A 22,313-nucleotide genomic window follows, 5' to 3' on the forward strand; every position below is an offset into this window, starting at 1 on the left:
AACCCGCCATTTTAGTTCATGAATATTTGCTGAGCGCGCGCGTGCGGCTAATAGGAAGTTAAAATAAAAGGCGGCAGGAGCGTTGAAAGCACGACGTCGAGTGTCTCGCTTCTTTTTACACTTGTAATGCACATTCAAGGACATTCTAATTTGAAAGCGTAAAAAACAAGACAGGACGGACGCGAGACATTGGAGACAAGGAGGAGACGTGTAGCATGAAATGAGTCAAAAAAAATGGAAGCGATGGAGCCCCAAAGATCAACAGGGAGCCTCTCTAGTAACCGTCACTCATTTGTGGGGTGTATATGCCGGCATTCGGTCGCCATTTTGCATGTGTATGCCACCATCCGGCCACCATTTTGCGTGTGTATGCCGCCAGCCGGCTGCCATTTTGCATGTGTACATTATTGTCGCCATCTAAAACGTCGCTTTTCATCAACGGATTTGAATGTGCGGCTCTGTTAAAAGTGTCGATTCGTGCATGCTGCTAACAGGAAGTAAAAAAAAAAGAAGAAAGGAAAAGCCGGCGTGAGCGTTGAAAGCACGACGCCGAGTGTCTCGCTTCTTTGTAACATAGATTCCAATTTGAAAGCGTAAGAAACAAGACAGGACGGACGCGAGACATTTGAGACAGGGAGGACACATGTGTAGCATGAAATGAGACGATTAGACACGAGACAGCGGACAAACGAGACAGGAATTGAACCAATGAGAACGGGCGACAATCAAAAACGCGCTCGAGTCCCTTTGCGTCCGATCTGAACGAGCGAAGCGTGTGGATGGCGTGTCCGGGTTAGCATGCGAAGCGCGTCGCCTGTCACCTCAAGATATGGACAAACATGAGCCGCCGTCTCGGAGAGCCACTCGCCCGCTCGTCCGACGTCCGACGTCAGCACGGACGTGACTGGGAATGAAGAAGCCCTCGACGGCGGATTCAATCGCTGTTGCCTTCCGAGAGAGAGATCTCCGCAAATTGGAAAACAACCGCGGCGGACCGGGACTTGTTATCTAATCAACATTTGAATGGTCCCCAGGCGACCAATCGGGTGAACGGGACTACATGCTGAGTGGTACTTGAGGTCGTCGGCTCAGGTGCGCCTGAAACAAATTGTCACGGCGCCCTTCAGCGCCTCATTCGTGCCGCCATTTTGCGTGTGTACAGTATTCTCGCCATCTAAAACGTCGCTTTTCGTCAACAGATTTGAATCGGAGGCTCTGTTAAAAGCGGCGGTTTGTCTTTTGGGGTAAAAAATGGAGGAGCCCGGCCTTCAACCGTCACTCATTTGTGGGGTATGTATGCCGCTATCCTGTCGCCATTTTGCATGTGTATGCCGCCATCCGGCTGCCTTTTTGCGGGTGTACAGTATTTTCGCCATCTAAAACGTCCGCTTTTCATCGACGGATTTGAATCAGCGGCTCTGTTAAAAGCATTGATCGTCTTTCGGGGTAAAAAATGGAAGCGTTGGAGCCCCGTGGATCAACAGGGAGCCTGGCCTTTTACCGTCACTCATTTGTGGGGTGGGTATGCCGCTATCCTGCCGCCATTTTGCGTGTGTATGCCGCCATCCAGCCGCCATTTTGCGTGTGTATGGCACTGTCCAGCCGCCATTTTGCGTGTGTATGCCGCCAGCCGGCCGCCATTTTGCGTGTGTACAATAGTGTCACCATCTACGACGTCCGCTTTTCGTTAACGAGTTTGAATCGGCGGCTCTGTTTAAAGCGTCGGTTTGTCTTTCGGGGTAAAAATGGCAACATTGGAGCCCCGGAGATCAAGGGAGAACCTGGCCTTTAACCGTCACTCATTTGTGGGGTGGGTATGCCGCCATCCTGCCGCCATTTTGCGTGTGTATGGCACTATCCGGCCGCCATTTTACGTGTGTATGCCGTCAACCGGCCGCCATTTTGCATGTGTACAGTATTCTCGCCATCTAAAACGTCGCTTTGCGTCAACTGATCTGAATCGGCGGCTCTGTTTAAAGCGTCGGTTTGTCTTTCGGGGTAAAAATGGCAACGATGGAGATTAACAACGTGAGGGGTCAGAAAGAAGAGACAAAAGGTGACATGTGACATAAACGACAAATGACACATCCCATATGTGACACGTAAGAGTCATGAGCATCGAGCAAGATATTCGGCCTGAGAGGCGAACTGAATCGTGGGACACCGAGTGACCCTCGCGAGGTGAGATGAGGCGCAATTGGAAAGTGGGCCGAGAGAGTCGCGGGTGGGCGGGATGGAGACAACTAGCGGCCGCGCAGGAGATGCTAATTCACCTCGACATCTTTTCATCCCTCATTTTACAAAATCTGTGCATGGTTCGCAAGCGGCAGCGAGAGATGATGATCACGATCAAGATGAGGAAATATGAATAGGCAGAAATGGTCATTTCAGACGGAACAACTTACTGCTACTACAGAGGCTACGTTAGCGAGCACTACAAAGCAAGCTAGCGTTTTTTTTTTTTTTAATGTTTTCTATTTGTCAAGACCAGCACATATATATTGTAAACATATTTTTCTCAAAAAGTTTAGTTGAAATCACCGAGGTGGCGATTGGAGTGGTTGGTGGGAGGGTGCAGGTGGGCGCGGGCGGAGGCACTCGCCTCCACATCGTGCCGCTCACAAGACAACTGAGTCGTTGCTCGCCGCATTGTGCAGCACAGCGGCCATGAGGAGTTTGTTGCCGTGGCGACTGCCTGCTAACAGAAATCTGATATCCGTGTGATAGGATCTCAGATCCATTTGTAGGGGGTACGGGGGCAGATATTTGCTGGTCTTCAATATGTCCTCCACTCGTTTTCGTGGGTCTTTCTACATCAAGTTTTGTCTTCATTTGGACAACATCTTGGTGATGGCTTGGAATTAGACAAAGACAAAAATGACCTGATCGAGTTGACAACTTTTTTGACAACTTGAACCCCCTACGTCACACCTTTCGTTGACTGACCAAGCTCTTCGGATGAGGAGGATTTTGTTTCCTAACTGACATCAGAAAAACGATTTATAGCATCTAAAATACCCCAAACATGCAGTATGATATTTTTAGTCAAATGCAAAACACCAATAAAAATGACTTAAAGTGTCCAAAATCTGCACACAAAAAAAGAACCTGGAAGTGGCCAGTTTCAGAAGGTCCCGCCCCCTTTGTCGTGACGTCACGCCAAGACGTCTTGCATTGCTTAACAATCCAAACAATGGCTTCAGATTCGGAGAATATGTTTTCTCGTTACTCATCCAGTGATGAATATGATTCAAATAGTTCTGAAGAGGAAAGCATACATGTTTGCAATCGATTAAAGAATTTATTCTGTACCATTTTGAGGCAATAGGGGGGGAAATGTAGCACCAGAAAAGAGGCAGAAAATGGCGACAAAGCTCCTGTCAGGAATTAATCACCCCGTTTCCACAGGCTGATAAATACCTCACATGGAGCTTGGACGCCCACTTCTGCCTCTTTTCTGGTGATACACGACGTTGTCAGACCACACAAGCACAGCAAAATGCATTGACGTGATGGAAGGACTGCTGCAATGTGTCCTTTTTTTTCGGTCAGGGGCGTTCCTTCAGTGACGTCACGTACGGACTCGTCACCAACTCAAAAACAAGACTTCCAGACTATTCAGCGCGAGTCTTAAAAGGTAAAATATAGCTTTAATACGCGCTGGAATCTTTATCAAATGCGCTCAGTAGAAGTCATTTTACAAATGATGGACACTACATGTCCGGAGACGTCGGTTGTCCTTTAACTTAAACACGCCCCCTGCTGGGTGAGAGGTATGGTCTTAGTGTCCGCCACAATAGCAAATTAATGAAACAGCTTCGCTAGGAGCCCACTAAGAGAATAATTTCAAAGTCAGTTAGACCGAAGTGTACGGTTGAACAATTGTATAGTGAAAGAAACACAAAGGAAACCCGCACGTCATTTTGCTAAATGTTATACTTTATTTGGTAAGTCGATGCACAGTCCTTGCAGTGTGGTATGCATTTAAATGGAGCACAGAAGTGCAAAAAAAAAAAAAAAAATCGAAACCGGAGCGAGCGATCGTCATCTTCGCAGCATCAAAAACGGTACACAAAGCGAAACAGGTAAGAAAGCCAAGATGGCCGCCGCCGCCGGACAAAGTCACGACACACAGTGCTGCTAAACAGACTTTTCCAATGAATACAGAAGACACGAGATCACCATGCGTTGAGCCTCGTTACCCGGATAGGATAGAGCAGACCCTCCCGCCTCCCTTTCCCCGATGGACGGGATGGGTCGCTATCGTTGAATGCTCGTTCGTGCTCATTTACATATTCAAAATACATTCTGAGAGAAGCGCTACTCTGGATGTTTCATAGTTTGGGATATATTTTACCATCTCAAACTCGGATGAAGCGGTTTTAGCGGTTGGCTTAGCGCGGCTTTCGTCAACGCAAGAGACGTTTGTTGGCGTACGGCCACGACAGTTTCCCCCGCGTTGAAATTTTCACACAACGTGACCCCGATATGTTTTATATCGGGAGCGTCATTGGTCAAACCAGTGACATTTGGCAAAATACGGTTGCAATTGTTTTTTTTTTTGGGGTGCTATGATAGCTTTAATGCTAATTGTCGATGTTGTTCCTTAGAGGAAAAAAATGCCGGCAAGTTTTGCGCTACTTTCACGCATTTTGAGACAATCCTAGACTACAACTCACGTATTAATGATCAAAAAAAAATATATTTGGAACAAAAAAACTATGCTAGCTTTCAAGCTAACTGTGGACGTGATTCCTTTGGGGAAAAAATGCAGGCAATTTTTGCGCTACTTTCAAAGTATCCACGCATTTTGAGACAATACCTAGACTAGAACCTCATGTATTAATCAACAAAAAAATGTATATTTGGAACAAAAAAATATGCTAGCTTTCAAGCTAACTGTGGACGTGATTCCTTTGGGGGAAAAAATGCCGGCAATTTTTGCGCTGCTTTCAAAGTCTACACGTATTTGGAGACGCTCGTAAGTTAGAAATCATATATTCATCAACAACAACAAAAAAAATAATATATGTATAGATTTTGAACAGATACAACTATGCTAGCTTTTAAGCTAACTGTGAACGTCATTCTTTCGAGGCAAAAAAATTCTGTCAATTTTTGCATTGCTTTCAAAGTGTACACATATTTTGAGACGCTCGTAGATTAAAAATCATATTCATCAACTGGTTCCCTGGCCAGCTAGCTAGCTATCTCTCTATTGGTTATCTGGCTAGCTATCTATTTGGCTATATAGCTGTCTAGCTGGCTGGCTGGCTATCTATTTAGCTGGCTAGCTATTAGGTATCTATTCGCTAGCTAGCTAGCTTTATATCTATTTGAGTTACTTCCGGGTTGAGTGAACGCTGGCTGCCGCTGTTCAGCCGCAGAAAAACTGATCCCGTGACTGTAAAGTGACCTTGAGAGTTTTGAAAGGTGCTTAGAAATGAAATGTATTATTATTATTATTATTATTATTATTATTATTCATCAACAAAAATATATATTTTGAACAAACAAGTACAACTACAGTTTATAAACAAGAACAAAGTTGCAATATTAGAGGCAAATGTACCTCAAATTTTTTTTACGCAAGATGACGATGTATTTTTTTTTCTCGGAGAAAGTGCATGAAGTTTCGTATCTTTCTTTTTTTCGATTAGTTACGACGACACGGGCGTCTCTGTCGTGTTCGCACGTCAATCAAATTTCCGACAACCCGTCACGCTTTGGTTATGTTCCAGAGTCGTTCGTGTGAATAGTCAGCCGATCGCATGCAAACATCCAATACAAACCCCAGCCAACCAAAAATCAATAAATACAGGTATCATCCGACTTACAACCGGCTCGACTGACGACCACCCGTACTTACGACCACGACCTCCAGACCCTATTTTTAACATTTTAAGAGGGGGAGTTTGCGAGTCATTTAACCTCAGAGTCTCTATTCAATATTTTGAATGGATTTCGACTTACGACCACCCGTACTTACGACCACGACCTCCAGACCCTATTTTTAACATTTTAAGAGGGGGACTTTGCAAGTCATTTAGCCTCAGAGTCTCAATTGAACACTTTGAATGGATTTCAACTTACGACCATTTTGACTTACAACCGTTTGGTCGGAACGGAACTCGGCCGTAAGTCGGATGTTGCCTGTCAATAAAAAAAAAAACATTAGCCTGTTGCCGGAGCATCCGCGCATGCGCGATGTGTTAGCGCCTTAAGCAGCCCGAAACACAAACGCGGCGGCAAAGAAAAAAAAAACCAAACACAGATGGAGAGATGGCAGACTTGCTCCAGCTTGTCATTTGAGTCGTTAGAAAAATTGGCACAGTTTTGTGGGATCGGTGCTGCTGCATCCTCGGCGGGCGGGGGTGAAAGGTGACGGGGGGGAGGGGCTTACGAGCAAAAAACCCTGCGAGCAAACGCAAATGGAGATATTACACACTTGGACACAAAAAAAGGCTCTCCGACGATATGTATCCATGGCGACATGCTTGTTTTGTTCGAGCGATGGCGACCAAGGAGATACTTTCTGTCGATATCGAATGCTTTTCGATATCGATATTCGAAATGAGTTAAAATAAATAGGCCGAGTGAAAAAATATACAATAATTTGTTTTTATAAAAATCTAGGATAAAAAAAAACATAAATAAATACAAATAAATAAACAAGAAAAAATCAAAGAAATACACAAACAAATCAGACATTTAAATCAAAGTAAATAAGTAAATAAATAAATAAATAAATAAACGCAAAAGCAAACAAAAAAAAAATCCGATTAAAAAATACATACAAAATAATACATTAAAAAATCAAAGATAAAAACAAAAATAAATAAATACATGAATTTGTTTTTATAAAAAAAATAAGTTTAAAAAAAAACCTAATAAATATAAATAAATAAACCAAAAAAAGAAAGAAACAAACAAAACAGACCTTTATATAAAAATAAATAAATAAATAAAAACAGATAAACAAACTAAAATAAGCATATAAAAGCAAACAACAATCAAAACAAAGAAACAAATGAAAAAAAAATCAACAATAAAAACAAAAATAAATAAATACACAAATAAATAAACAAAAACAAATAAAACAGAAATAAACAAACAAACAAATAAACTATAAACACAAATAAACAAATAAATAAATAAACACATTGAATTAAACAAAATGTAAAATAAACTTGTAAAAGCAAACAAATAAAATATGTAAACAATAAATAAATAATAAATAACCCAATAAATACACAAATAAGCAAATAAGACAAATACACAAATAAAAAAATACAAAAATAAAATAAAACATAAATAAAGAGACAAATAAACAAACAAATAAAGAAATAAATAAATAAACAAACAATCAAAAATAAATAAATACTACATACATACAATGGCATTTATTTATCTGTCGCGACATTTGCGTGTGTACATGTATGCGCTTTGCGTGTGTGCGTGCGAGAGACCTACTCATCCGAATCTTTCTTGCTCTCCTCGATGTAGGCGATGGACTCCGAGCGCAGTCGGTTGGTGACCTCGTACGTGCGCAGGGTGACCCCAAAGATGTCCTCGTGGTAGCGGTTCTCGTCCTGCCAACATCGTCGGCAAACATTAGTCACTTCCTGTGCTTTTACTTCTGCTTTGTTTTATAAGAATACATTTCATTCATGAGCGCCTTTCAACTCTCAAGGTCACTTTACTGTCACAGGATATGTTTTTCTATGGGTGAGCAGCGGCAGCCACACGCGCCAGCGTTCACTCGACCCAGAATTGACTCAAATAGATAGAAAGGCGGCTAAATAGCTAATAGCTAGCTAGCTAGCTAGCTAGATAATACATACAGGTAGATAGCTTGCTTGTCAGCTAGATAGCGAATAGATAGCGAGTAGATAGATAGCGAATAGATAGCTAGCTAGCCAGTGAGATAGCAAATAAATAACAACAATAATAATAATAATAATAATGATAAGAATAATAATAATCACCGACTAACTGACAGCGTGACTAATTAACTCTTGCATCTTGAACTGAAGGTTGCTAGCAAAGGGCCATTTTGAAATCGTCATCGGTCCAATGTTGCACAATTGCCGTGTTCAAGTGGGATGGGGAACCCCGCCTCCATGTCACCAATGTCAAGTAAGCATTTATTTATGATTTTCTTTTCTTTGAGGAATGGTTAAATAATGATATCGGTATCCGTGTTCGTATCAGTATCGGTGTCCGTGTTATTAACAGTATTGGTATCCGTGTTAGTATCGCTATTGGTATCGCTATCGGTATCGGGCGGATTCCAGCCTTTTATGGCCATTCTCCGATCAAAAAGTAAACGACACAGAATTGCAATCATCACCCTTTTCTCACCAAGACCTTGAAGACTGTGCAAAGTTTGGCTTCTAGATTTTCATCCCCAAATGTTTCCGTTTTTTTGGGATAACACAATTTGGGCGTCACGATCACCCCGGTGCTCCTCACCCTCAGCTTGCTGATGAAGAAGCCGGCGTCCTCCAAGCTCATATTCCCGTGCTGCTTGACGATCTGCTGCACGGTTTTCAGGACGTCGCCCGCCATGGTGACGTCGCCGCATACGTAGATGTGACCTCCTTCTTCGCGCAAGCATCGGTAAACTCGTTCGGAAAGTTGCTCTCGGAGGATGTCCTGCACGTATTTCTGGTCACAAAACAATGAGTGACAAGGACGTTTATCGTTTTATTAACAATAACAATAACCATAACAATAACAATAGTAATAGTAACAATAATAACAATAATAATAATACTAATAAAACTAATAATAAAAAAAATAAAATTAATAATAATAATAATTAGCAGCGGCAGCCACACGTGCCAGCGATCACTCACCCCGGAAGTAACACAAAGTAAAAAAAACTAAATAACTCAACCTGGAAGTAACATAAAGGAAAAAAAAAACTAAATTTGATTTTTTACTTAGTTTAGTTTATTAATTATTACGCAGTACAGTTATTTTTTTTAAGTACAATACAATAGCACATTTATTATACATAAAATAAGGTCTATTTTGTGTAGTTTTAAGGCCTATTTAGGAGACAATTATGTTTTATGGGGACCTGGGAACGGATTATTCTCATTTTAATGGTTTCCTATGGGAAATTAATATTTGGGATACACACTTTTCACCTTTCAAACTCTGTCTGGAAACCAATGAAGTTCGTAGGCCAAGGTATCTGTACCTTTGGTTTTCCAGGTTCTCTGGAGTAGGCGGTGTAGAGCTCCTTGAAGACGTCCTTATTCCTAGCCTGGATGGTCTCCTCCTTGTAGATGTGGTCCATCTCAGACTGACGACATCCAAACACCAGGATCATGGGCCACGCTTCCACACCTGCAAACGGAGAGGCGCTAAGTCCGATGTTACCATTTAGCAACGACGGTACAATCTTTTTTTTTTTTTTTTTTTTTTTGACCTTTATGTTGAAGGTCAAACATCCTCTGCTGCCAGAAGCTCCTGAAGGGGGCGATGCCCGTGCCGGGGCCCACCAGGATGCTAGGTGCTTGGTGGTCTTTGGGAAGCCTGAATAAGGGCGCGCTACATAACAAAACCACGCACACCACCCCAAAAAAAAAAAAAAACAATGTGGAATAAACGCGATGGTGGCGGGAAATTTTTTTTGGGTCGGCTTCGGTTTTACCTTCGAACGAAACATGGCACCACTTCACCCTTTTCGATACGATTTAGCCACGACGAGCAAACGCCGTGATGGATCGGGCCTTCTCCGTCTGGAAGGAAGTATAAACAAGGGTGAACTTTGACCCCATCTGCTATTTTCATGCTTGATTGCGATTGATCCACGTTGAAAATGATGAAAACAAAATTTAAAAAATACCTGCGTATTATTTGATAAAATCACATCATTGTAGCTTAATGCTAACACAAAATGGTAAACGTCATTGACAGGCTAGCAAAGATAGCATCGATGTCATGGGTGCCATGAAAATACAGGTAAGATCCGACTTATGAGCGGCTCGACTTACGACCACGACCTCCAGACCCTATTTCAAAAAAATTAATTCTACGGCCAGCACCGCAACGCGCTAGCAGGCCGGCAACTCGTACCACAAATTTGGCCAGCCAACCAGCATGTCACTCTCGCACAGCAATCGACTGCGTGATGGCACCAGAGGGGGGCAGTTTGTGAGTCATTTAGCCTCCGAGTCTCTATTCAGCATTTTGAATTGATTTCGACTTAAGACCATTTTGACTTACGACCGTTTGGTCGGAACGGAACTCGGTCGTAAGTCGGATGTTACCTGTACAAAGGGACGATCTTTTCAGTTTCACCGAAAGAAGAACTTTGCAAAATATTCAAAATTATTTCGGATCAACGTTACCGACCAAACCAGGAAGTAAATCATAATCGAATTATTAATGCTGCATTAAATTTTTTTTGGGGCATATGATTCATAAAAAAAAATCACGTAAAAAAAATCGAAAAAAAAAAATATTTTTTCTATTATTATGATCTTAGTATTTTTTACAGTCCTAAGTAATCTCTGATTATTATTTTCTTTTTTTGCGGCGCTGCGAGAAATGTGTCCCAAATGACATGAGTGCGTCTCCAGGTCACTTTACAGTCATAGGATTTTTTTCTGTGGGTGAGCAGCGGGAGCCACACGCGCCAGCGTTCACTCAACCCAGAAGTAAATCAAATAGATAGAAAGCTAGCTAGCTAGCTAAGAGATAGCTAATAGATAGCCAGCTAGATAGTTAGCTAACTAGCGAGATAGCCATATAGCTAATAAATAGCCAGATACATAGCCAGCCAGATAGCTAATAGAAAGCAAATAGATAGCAAATAGATAGCAAATAGCTAGCTAGCTGGTTAGACAGCGAAAAGATCGCAAATAGAATTGGGCCTCTCTCCTTTCTTGACAGTTTAAAGGCGCTTATAAATACAATGTCTTATTATGATGATGATTATTATTATTTTTGTTCCGATTTTACCTCCAGAACAAATGCGGTTTGGCTCCAGTTTATGACCAATTATATTTCCTTCACACCCCGGGGCTTTTTTTAGAAGGCACACTAGTGGAATGTCGACACGGTTTGAAGCTCTTCTTAAATTGTGACAAAGATTACCAAGACTATTATTATGATGACGACGACTTTGAGTGACAGCGAGAGCAATGGAGTTCGTTATGGGCTGCTCTCGTTCTCTGTCGTCTTACACAAAAATATTGAAAACATTTTTTTTTTTTTTTTTAAACGTGAGCGCATTTTGAATTCTGACATACACTAGTGATAAAAAAACTGCAATGATACCTTGGCTTACAAAATTAATTGGTTCCCAGACAGAGTGTGTAAAGCGAAAAGTGTGTATCCCAAAAATTAATTTCCCATAGGAAACCATTCAAATGAGAATAATCCGTTCCCAGGTCCCCATAAAACATAATTTTCTACTAAAAGAACATAAAAACGACACAAAATATACCTTATTTTATGTATAATAAATGTGCTATGGAATTATAATGAAATAAATAAACTGTACTGTATAATAAAATGGTTTTATTGACTTTTGTGACGGTCGTTGATGGCTTGATGGAATGGAGTTCATCAGCATTAAACACTTGATGAGGAACGTAACCTTCTTCTTTCACCATCTTGAGGAATGATCCCTTGTAGGTGCTTTCTCTGCCATCATTTTACCATGTTCCTCATCAATTGTGTTCCGTTTCGCTGGGTTGATAGCTTTTTGCATCAAGTGTACAGATGTTTGTGGAGCCTGATTGATGGGATATTTTAAGCTTGCAGTCGACACCCTGCCTTTGAAGTTGAAACTCTCTCACTGTCGTCTGCCTGTCTCTTTAATGTTTAACCCACCCCTCTCACTGCTAGGACCAATCACGTGGCTTTAACCGGAGACTGGGGGCGGGGAATAGAGGACAAAAAAACAATTGGGCTGCTATTTTCTTTTATGGAGAACGGGCTCGTTCGTGAACGACACATCACTCATTGTGGGGCTCCGTGTGTATCCCGAAAAATAGTTCGTAAGCCAAGGTTAAATGTTCATAAATTTAACGTTCGTAAACCGAAAAGTTGGTCAGCCAAGAAGTTCGTAAACCGAGGTATCACTGTAATCATCAAAAACTCCCAAGCCGATTCAGTCGCAAAAAAGGCTTTGTTAGCTACGGCACCTTTAGCCCGGTAAGAGACGACCGCAACGGTGAGGTGGATCTCGCCCGGGTGCAGGTCGGGCGAGGAGCTGATGGAGTAGTAGCGCGGCTGAAGCAAGGGCAGTTGGGTGAGCAGCAGCGTGGACGGCATCTGCACCGACGGGAATTCGTCCAGGACTTCCACCAATGTGGGCGTGTTGAACCATTTCCATTCTTCATACTCTTGCAGACCCTGAAAACAAGACGGAGAAGAGTAAAGATGGCGCACATACCTGACTTGAGCTTGCCGTAACACCCGCTTGGGAATATTCCCATCAAAAAGACAAGCTTTTATCTAGTTTTTTGGAGAAAACACCCCGTCGATGCTAACACACGTCATACATGCGCTAACGGGTACGTTCAGTGATGGCTTCTCAACTGGTAACAAACTTACGAGCCATCTATTAGCTGTGTGGCCAGCTGGCTAGATATCTAACCAGCTATCTATTAGCTACCCGGCTAGCTTACTATCTATTTGAGTAACTTCTGGGTTAAGTGAACGCTGGTGCGTGTGGCTGCCGCTGCTCACCCACAGAAAAACTTATCATGTGACTGTAAAGTGACCTTGACAAAAGCGCCTATAAATGAAATATATTATTATTATTATTATTATTCTCTGGGTACTCTGGTTGTCAAAAACTATATTGTGAGAAACAATGCTAGTAGCATTTCTCGCTCAACGCTACATTGTGACAAAAGGTGCAAAGTGCCACGTTAGCACTTCTCGCGAACCGCTATACCGTGAGAAACGATCCAGAGTGCGACATTAGCACTTCTCGCTAACCGCTATACCATGAGAAACGATCCAGAGTGCTAAATAGCATTTCTTGTCTATAAAATAGCATTTCTCGCGAAACACTACACTGTGAGAAAAGTTCCAGAGTGCTACATTAGCATTTCTCGCTAGCTGCTATACTTAAGCCTTGACTGCAAGCGCCTTCAATGCGGAGGCAAATCTGTGCCACGCGCACAAAAGATGCGAAAAGACAGCTACAGTTCACACGTAGTTCATATAAAAATAAAAATGGAATGCCACGCCGGGCTTTTGTTTACTCGACTCGATTCGTATAGATTTCTTTCGGCGTCCTTTCTACGTCAACGACGACGGCGCGGATACGTGAGTCACCGTTTGGCCTCAGTAAGATGATTCGTTTTTGTTTTGATGTTTTTTTTTCCCTTCGCTGCCAACTGCGGAAGGCGCCGGCGGGACGAGAAAGTGAGCGAATGCTTTCAGCGCGACGGCGGTTCACTGACATGCCGTTTATTTACATCAAGGCAATGAAAGCCATGTCTCATTTGGGCCATCGGACCCCTTTTGTATCATTTTGAGGATTCTTTGAATGTCATCTCATTCAAAGGAGAACAAAAAATCCTGGTAAATGATAACAAGATCCTCGAAAAGCATAGAAACATTCTATCAAAGGATAATGAGAATCCGTAGGTCACCTGTTGATACCTCGCATGTACTCAACTCCAGTATGAATGTTCGCATAAAAGCGAAAAAAAAAAAGATTTTTAACTCTGAATTCCGATTTTTTACTCTGAATTCCGACTTTTAACTCTGAATTCCGATTTTTAACTCTGAATTTAGATTTTTTACTCTGAATTCCTATTTTTAACTCTGAATTACGACTTTTAACTCTGAATTACGACTTAACTCTGAATTCCGATTTTTAACTCTGAATTCCAATTTTTTTACTCTGAATTCCAACTTTTAACTCTGAATTCCGATTTTTAACTCTGAATTCCGATTTTTTACTCTGAATTTAGATTTTTTACTCTGAATTCCGACTTTTAACTCTGAATTCCTACATTTAACTCTGAATTCCGATTTTTAACTCTGAATTCCGACTTTTAACTCTGAATTATGACTTTTGACTCTGAATTCCGACTTTTAACTCTGAATTCCGATTTTTAACTCTGAATTTAGATTTTTTTACTCTGAATTTCGACTTTTAACTCTGAATTCCTACATTTAACTCTGAATTACGACTTAACTCTGAATTCCGATTTTTAACTCTGAATTATGACTTTTCACTCTGAATTCCGATTTTTAACTCTGAATTCCAATTTTTTACTCTGAATTCCGACTTTTAACTCTGAATTCCGATTTTTAACTCTGAATTCCGATTTTTTACAATGAATTCCGACTTTTAACTCTGAATTCCGACTTTTAACTCTAAATTCCGATTTTTAACTCAGAATTCCGACTTTTACAATTTTTAACTCTGAATTACGACTTTTAACTCTGAATTCCGATTTTTAACTCTGAATTCCGATTTTTAACTCTGAATTCCAACTTTTAACTCTGAATTCCGACTTTTAACTCTAAATTCCGATTTTTAACTCTGAATTCCGACTTATACGATTTTTAACTCTGAATTCTGATTTTTAACTCATAAATCTGACTTTTAACTCTGAATTCCGACTTTTAACTCAGAATTCTGATTTTGAACTCATAATTCTGATGAAAGAAGAAAGTATAGCGAATTGCCCTAACACAGACAAATAAATAGATCCATACATGAACAAACAAACAAACAAACACACAGATAAATACATAAAATACAAAAAAACATACAATTTAGTCCCAGCTTGGGTCACTTTTAGGAATTTACCTTACTAAGCACCTCCAGTCTCTTCTTGTGTTTGTTGTTGTTGGCCAGGGCAGCAAATTGCTGCAGGAGGACGGGACTTGGTGGCGTGGTGATGTCAAGGAAGTACTGGAAGGCCTGGAAGATGGTACAGGGCGGGATGCGACTGGCGCTGGTCCAGTTACTGATGACGCCTGCCCGGGGGGGGGATTAGCAAAGATAGCGGTTAGGGATGCAGAAAGCCTGAGATCAGAAGCTAACGCTAAAAAAAAAGTTACCATTAAATTTAAGAATTGAGAGTTAAATTTTTCGCCATGGCTTCTTGAGCAATTCTTTTGTGGGTCTATATGATGAACAAGTCAGCCAGCCAGAAGGCCGGCTAATGGATGGCTGGATCGATAGATGGCTGATGGATAGCTAGCTAGATAGATAGCCAGCCAGCTAGCTGGCTATCTAGCTCGCTATCTATTAGTTGTCTATTACCTTTAATTTTACTTAATTTAATTTAACTAACCAGCTAGCTATCTAGATAGCTAATTGCCTGTCTCGCTATCTATCTATTAGCTGGCTATCCAGCTAGCTAATGGCTATCTATTCGCTAGCTGGTGGCTATCTATAATAAATAATAATAATAATACATTTCATTTGTAAGCGGCTTTCAAAACTCTCAAGGACACTTTACAGTCACATGATAAGTTTTGCAGTGGGTGAGCTGCGGCAGCCACACACGCACTTCGCCAGCTAATTGCTATCTATTCGCTGGCTAATAGCTGTCTATTCGCAGGACAGTGGCTGTCTATTCGCTGGCGAATGGCTATCTATTTGTTATCTATTTGCCAGCTATATTCTGGGTATTCACTAGCTACTAGCTATTTGCTGGCTAATATCCATCTATTCACTGGCTATTAGCTATCTATTTGCTAGCTATTTGCTATATATTAGCTAGCTAGTTAGCTTGCTAAATATTTAAGCTACTTTGGGGTTGAGTGAACACTGGCGCGTGTGGCTGCCACTGCTCACCCACAGAAAAAACTTATCCTGTGACTGTCAAGTGACCTTGAGAGTTTGGAAAGGCGCTTAGAAATTAAATGTATTATTATTATTATTATTATTATGAACGTGTCTCACAAAATTTTCCATTGATAAAGAACACAGGGCCCGCATTGGTGAAAAGAAAGACGCACCAAAAACGGCTCTGTACACTGAAGTGAAGATGAAATGATGGGTGCATTCATATGCTGCAAGGATGTTTTCACCCTGACGGGCCGATTATTACTTTTTTTTTTTTTAATTCAACGAGAAATATGAGAATAAGCCAAAAGGTCAGGATTTTTAATAAAAAATACATAATGATAATGAAAAAAAGGAAGGAGTTAGCATGCGGGATGATTAACTGAATGTCAGGAAAAACCTGCACTCCAAATTATCATGTCGTTACATGCAATCGACACCCGAATGCAACAAACACCCACGACACGCCCAAAAATATGCGCACACGGATGTATTATTATTATTGTATCTATTAGCTAGCTAGCTTTCTATCTATTTGAGTTACTTCCGGGTTGAGTGAACGGTGGGTCGTGTGGCTGCCCCTGCTCACCCGCAGAAAAAATTAAATGTATTATTATTATTATAATAAATACACACACACACACACACACACACAGAAAAACATGCACGTTTATCCACCTAGCGCCGTGTTCCTCTCCTCCAGGAACTCCAGTTTGACGATCTGATTGACATCGGGCGCGTCCTCCAGTTTGTGGATGAGAGCGGTCACCAGGTCCTCGTGGTTGCCGGCGAAAACCCCCAAATGGTCGCCGGGGTGGTAGCATAGCTTGTCGTGCTTGTTGGTGTCCAGCCGCACGAATATGGTGGAGCGACTGCAAGCGGTAAGTGATAATCGGCTAATGTATTCATTGTTGGATACTTCTAAGATCAATTTGACTGAAATAATTAGTTCAAAGGTAGAGTGTAGACTGTAAGGTTAAAATATCCCATCAATCAGGCTCCACAAATAACCCGCACAAGCCATCCGTACACTCGATGGAAAAAGCTATCAACCCAGCTAAACAGAACACAATTGATGAGGCACTAGGTAAAATGATCTCAGAGAAAGCACGGCAACTTCACTCGGCTATCGTCAAGAGGCAACCTGGAGGTTTCTCATTGATGGTTTCAAGGCTAGCCACGGATGGTTCGAGAACTTTAAGTGTCGTACAGGGATTCATAGTGTCACTCGTCATGGTGAGGCAGCCACGTCTGACGATAAAGCTGCCAAAGCTTACAAGGAATCAAAGAAAGTAAGACACTTACTTGGATTTGGGACTTTGGAGGTTTTGCGATTCTAGCATTTTGGCGCCGTAAACTATTTTCTTGTGGATGGTGGACAGTGCTGGGGTGGAGGAGAAAAAAAAAAAAGCCATTGCATTACATGAAATGATTGGCATTTTATTCATGCTATCTATAAATAACTAAATAAATAACAATATAAATTACAAAGTAAATAACTAATACAAAACTCAACAAATGAACAGAAAAATGAATAAATAACCAGCCAAACAAACAAGCTAGATCGCTAGCTAACTAGATAGCTCGATAGATAGCTAGAAAGATAGCTCGACAGCGAGATAGATAGCTCAATAGCTCAATAGATAGCGAGATAGATAGCTCGATAGATAGCTAGATAGCCAGCTAGATAGATATATAGATGATAAAGATAACTTGATAGCTAGATCGCTAGAAAGATAGCTAGATAGGTCAATAGATATCTAGATAGATAGCTAGATAGCTCAATAGATAGCTAGATAGATAGATAGCTAGATAGAGAGCTAGAAAGCTAGCTATCTAGATAGCTCGATAGATAGCTAGATAGATATATAGATGATAAAGATAACTTGATAGATAGCTAGATCGCTAGAAAGATAGCTAGACAGCTAGATAGTTAGCTAGCTAGATAGCTAGCTAAATACCTCGATAGATAGGTCGATAGCTAGACAGATTGCTACATAGGTAGAATGATAGCTAGATAGATAGCTAACTAGCTATCTAGCTAGCTAGATAGCTCAATAGATAGGTTAATAGATAACTAGCTAGATAGATAAACAAACTGAAGATGTTAATTTCGGGTAGACACAATCATGGAAGAAAGTGGTAGAAGATGGAACGCGGACGTGTTATTGATGTTATTTATTTCTATTACCGTCGGTGAGGGCGGGTGCCTCGGCGGCATAAGTCAGGCGGAATTTGCTTCTCTTCCAGCTGCGGTGGTTGCTGATGAGCGAGTCGTTCGCTTTCTCGATGTTGACGTCGTCGCCCACGCAGAAAACGTCGCAGGCGGCCTTGAGGCGGGAAAACACGGCAAAAAAAAAAAACATTTTAAAGTAAGTGGCGTCGGCGCGCAGCTCTACCCGCAATGGATGCCTTTTTACTTTTCAGATGGGGGGTGATTTTTCATGGCTAAGCCTCAAAATACAGTGAACATTCAACTTACGACCACCCGTACTTACGACCACAACCTCCAGACCCGATTGTTAACATTTTAAGAGGGGGCAGTTTGCGAGTCATTTAACCTCTGAGTCTCCTCTGAGTCTATTAGCTATCTGGCTGGCTAGCTAGCTATCTAGTCACTATCTAGCTGGCTGGGTATCTGTTGGCTATCGATTGGCTAGCTAGCTAGCTAGCTTTCTATCTATTTGAGTTACTTCCGGGTTGAGTGAACGCTGACGCGTGTCTGCCGCTGCTCACCCGTAGAAAAACATCTCCTTTAAAGTGACCTTGAGAGTTTTGAAAGGCGCTTAGAAATGTATTATTATGTATTATTATATGTATTATTATTATTGTAATTATTAAAAAGCGACTTTATGCTAACTGACATTAGCGACATCGTTCGCTAATACCAGTTGGTTTCAGCCTTCAGAAGACTCTTCGCACGCGTGGCGTTACGACAGGCACGTCCGCTGAACTCTCCACTGATTGGTCGACCTGCTGTAAGGGGGCGGGGTGGAGGGGAAGGGGGGGTGCGGTCGCGATGCGGCAGCCACCTTGAAAACCTTCTTGGCCCAAGTTCTGAAGGACTCCTCCTGGCCGCACAGCTCGTCGCCCTCCGCCATGCGGAGGATGCGCTCCCCCCCGAGCTCCTCGAACAGCGTGTCCACGGCGTGGGCAAAGGCGCAGAAGTGTGGGTAGGCCCTGGATCCCAGGCCGAACACCGAGAACCTGGCGGGGGGGGACGTCACGGGCACGGGCGCAGGCACGCAAAACGACACACGTTCACGCGAACAAACGCACAAAACACGGCGACAAAAACAACACGCACAAAACAAAACAAACATGAAACATGGATGCTCACACGCACACACACACACACACAGAAAGACATGTGCAGACAAACAAACACACACACACAAAGACACAGAAAGATACACGCAGACACACAAACACACACAGGCACACAAACAGAAAAACACACACAGACACATAAACACACACACACACAGACACATGCAGACACACACACACACACACACACACACAGACGCACACAGAAAGATACACGCAGACACACACACAAAGACACATGCAGACACACACACACACACACACACACACACACACACACACACACACACACACACACACACAAAAACACACACACACACACACACACACACACACACGCACACAGAAAGATACACACACACACACACACACACACACACACACACACACACACACACACACAGACACACACACACACACACACACACACACACACACACACACACACACACACACACACACACACACACACACACACACACAGACACACACAGAGTGGGGTAGCATGAGTCCAATGTAAAAGATCCTCCCTCCCCCAAAACATCAGCATCCCGAAACTCCCGCCGACACGTTTGCAATACTTGAGCGGTTTGCGTTCTTTGTTGGGAGTGGCGACGCGCGGGTGTTTGTCTTTGCCGTGGTTTCCTTCGCGGGCTTTTCCACCGCCGACCGCCCGTCGAGAACCCGGGCGGAAGCCACCAACGCGGCGAGCCGTTCCAGGCCTTCGGACTGCGGCGCGCAGAGGCTGCGTTCTACAAGTACAACGTCAAGGTCGGTCCGATGCCGGCGGCCTATCGTTCGCCCGTCACCAATCGGGGCTCCGATGATTGGTCGCTGCGCACTTTGACCGGTCACCCGTAAATCAAGCACCCGATGAGTTTGGCTTGGTCAAAGATGTGATTTTGTTCGGCATCCGTCGTCCTTCCCCATCTGATCTTTGCATCCCTTCACCCGTTTTTGTCAATCAAAGCAGAATTTCTCATTTTTCATCCATTCATCCATTAGTTTGTTGAACCATCCACCGCCCCTCAAATCAGACCAAGGACGTGAAAATGGGAAGGAAATTGATTGGCAGCACTTGTTCCCGACCTCTTCATCCACTCATCCGACATTCCCTCCCCCTTTTTTTCCAACAGGCTGAACCAAACTTTGCACCAAATGCGATTAAAATAAAATACAGGTAACATCCGACTTACGACCACCTCAACATACGACCACCCCTACAGACCTTTTTTTTTTTTACCTATCTGACCTTCAAATTTCTATTCCCTCTCACTCCCTCAGATCCTTTTCCTCCCTTCACCTCTGTGTTCCCCCCCTGCCCGTCTCAGCACGAAGGGGGACAGAGCTTTCAGCTGCTCTGCCCCCAAACTGTGGAACTCACTTCCTCCCAACATTCGTAACATGGATTCTCTTCCCACCTTCAAATCCCATCTCAAAAGCCACACATTTAAAATTGCATGTAATTTTATTTATTGTATTCTATTTATAATTGTATTTTATTTTGCGATTGTATTTTATTTATTATAGGACCTATGCTTGTCTGTGACTGTAACGTGTCCTTGAGAGCTTTGAAAGGCACTCAAAATAAAATATATTAATATTATTATTAATATTATTATTATTTAAAATCGTAATTCTATGCCAGGCAACGCAACACACTAGCAGGCAGCTACGTGTACCACAATTTTGGCCAGCCAGCCAGCATCTCACACTCGCACAGCAATCGACGGTGTGATGGCACCAGAGGGGGGCAGTTTGCCAGTCATTTAGCATCCGATTCTCTATTCAACATTTTGAATGGATTTCGACTTATGACCATTTGGACTTACGACTGTTTGGTCGGAACGGAACTCGGTCGTAAGTCGGACGTTACCTGTAAATAAATAAATAAATAAATAAATAAATAAATAAATATATACCCCTCCGCCAAAAATGTATTATTTATTTTGTTTATTTATTTGTTTTGTTTGCATGTTCTCTATTAAAGTATTTATTTGTTAGTTTATAGCTTATTTATCTATTTATATACAGTAAAGTCTCGTTATATCGATATTCAAGGGAGTCCGAAAAAATATCGATATAAGCGGGACTATCGATATATCCGCTATCGATATAACGAGACTTTACTGTATTTGTCTATTTATTTAGCTAGTTCTGTTTATCCATCTATTTATCAATGTACCAATTAATTAATAAAAAATATGAATGGCCATAAACCTTCAAATAACCATTCACAAATGTATTCGGTAATTGAAAATTCGGGTATTATTTTTTTTTCTTCTTGTTTGGGTGCCGATAAAGCGCTGGTCAGAACTCTGGTTATGTTTTATTTTCACTTCCACAAGGGAGCAGCATTTCCCTTATTTACATGTTAGCGCTTTGTTCCATCTTTAGCTGTTGTTAAAGCGCTATATAATATGTATTGTATTGTATTTTGTACATGCGCCCCAATTTCAAGCTCAGATAACTCCAGATCTACAATTTAGTAATTAACTTTTTTTTCCCCGATGAAATAAGAGAGTCTAAGGTTTCTCACGTTGCATTGAATGTTTATGTAGTCCGAAAACTCAATATTCTGTGGGTCCTCGAATTTGAGTGACAATGACAATAACCCTGGCACTGGAGTGGACGCATTTTTGGCAGTGAATAAGTTCAGATGGAATTCCCAGTGCAAAGTTTGGCAAAGTCTGCAAAAGCGTTAAGAAATAAATCAATAAATTCACCAGGAGAAGATGGAGAGAAAGAAGGGTGGCAGGGTTGTTAGCGTACGTACCTGACGTTGGCTAGCGGACCGGTGCTTTCAAAATTAACTTTGGCTTCAGGCTCGTCGCTGGATGACTTCCTGGTGTCCGAATAGGACGACACGCTATTGAAGCGGATTTTGTAGGTTCTGGGAAAACATACACAAAAGTCGTCATAATAAATAATAAATAATAAATAATAAATATTAAATATTAAATAATAAATAATAAATAATGAATAACGAATAACAAATAATAAATAATAAAAAATGAAAAATCATACATTTCACTTACAAGTGTCTTTCAAAACTCTCAAGGACACTATACAGTCACAGTATATTTTTTTTTTGCGGGTGAGCAGTGGCAGCCACACGCGCCAGGAATAATTTGATAAAAATAATTGCTAGAAAGCTAGCTAATTAGCTAATAATAATAATAATAAATTT

General features: G+C 41.7%; 1 protein-coding gene across 9 annotated transcripts in view; it reads right to left on the reverse strand.

Moving 5' to 3' along the window:
• Positions 1-3,928: 3,928 nt before the first annotated feature.
• The window catches only part of nos1 (nitric oxide synthase 1 (neuronal)), a 60,535-nt gene continuing 42,150 nt past the window's right edge, over positions 3,929-22,313 (reverse strand). For 4 of the 9 annotated variants that reach the window (XM_088993407.1, XM_088993405.1, XM_088993410.1 and 1 more), the window contains 14 exons: positions 21,900-22,016; positions 19,705-19,875; positions 18,826-19,000; positions 17,985-18,123; positions 17,099-17,177; positions 16,472-16,665; positions 14,807-14,976; positions 12,171-12,381; positions 9,668-9,755; positions 9,443-9,564; positions 9,212-9,360; positions 8,476-8,670; positions 7,474-7,592; positions 3,929-6,415 (listed from right to left, as the gene is read on the reverse strand). In XM_088993407.1, coding sequence (XP_088849533.1) covers positions 6,400-6,415; positions 7,474-7,592; positions 8,476-8,670; positions 9,212-9,360; positions 9,443-9,564; positions 9,668-9,755; positions 12,171-12,381; positions 14,807-14,976; positions 16,472-16,665; positions 17,099-17,177; positions 17,985-18,123; positions 18,826-19,000; positions 19,705-19,875; positions 21,900-22,016 — 1,945 coding nt within the window. In that variant the 3' untranslated portion in view covers positions 3,929-6,399. Of the gene's footprint in view, positions 6,416-7,469; positions 7,593-8,475; positions 8,671-9,211; positions 9,361-9,442; positions 9,565-9,667; positions 9,756-12,170; positions 12,382-14,806; positions 14,977-16,471; positions 16,666-17,098; positions 17,178-17,984; positions 18,124-18,825; positions 19,001-19,704; positions 19,876-21,899; positions 22,017-22,313 lie in introns of those variants that run through there. The other 5 variants (XM_088993409.1, XM_088993408.1, XR_016114614.1 and 2 more) reach the window with 4 other exon arrangements.

This window comes from Hippocampus bargibanti, linkage group LG04 (assembly GCF_051943395.1).
Source record: "Hippocampus bargibanti isolate YZ-2025 linkage group LG04, ASM5194339v1, whole genome shotgun sequence".
Classification (NCBI taxonomy): Eukaryota; Metazoa; Chordata; class Actinopteri; order Syngnathiformes; family Syngnathidae; genus Hippocampus; species Hippocampus bargibanti.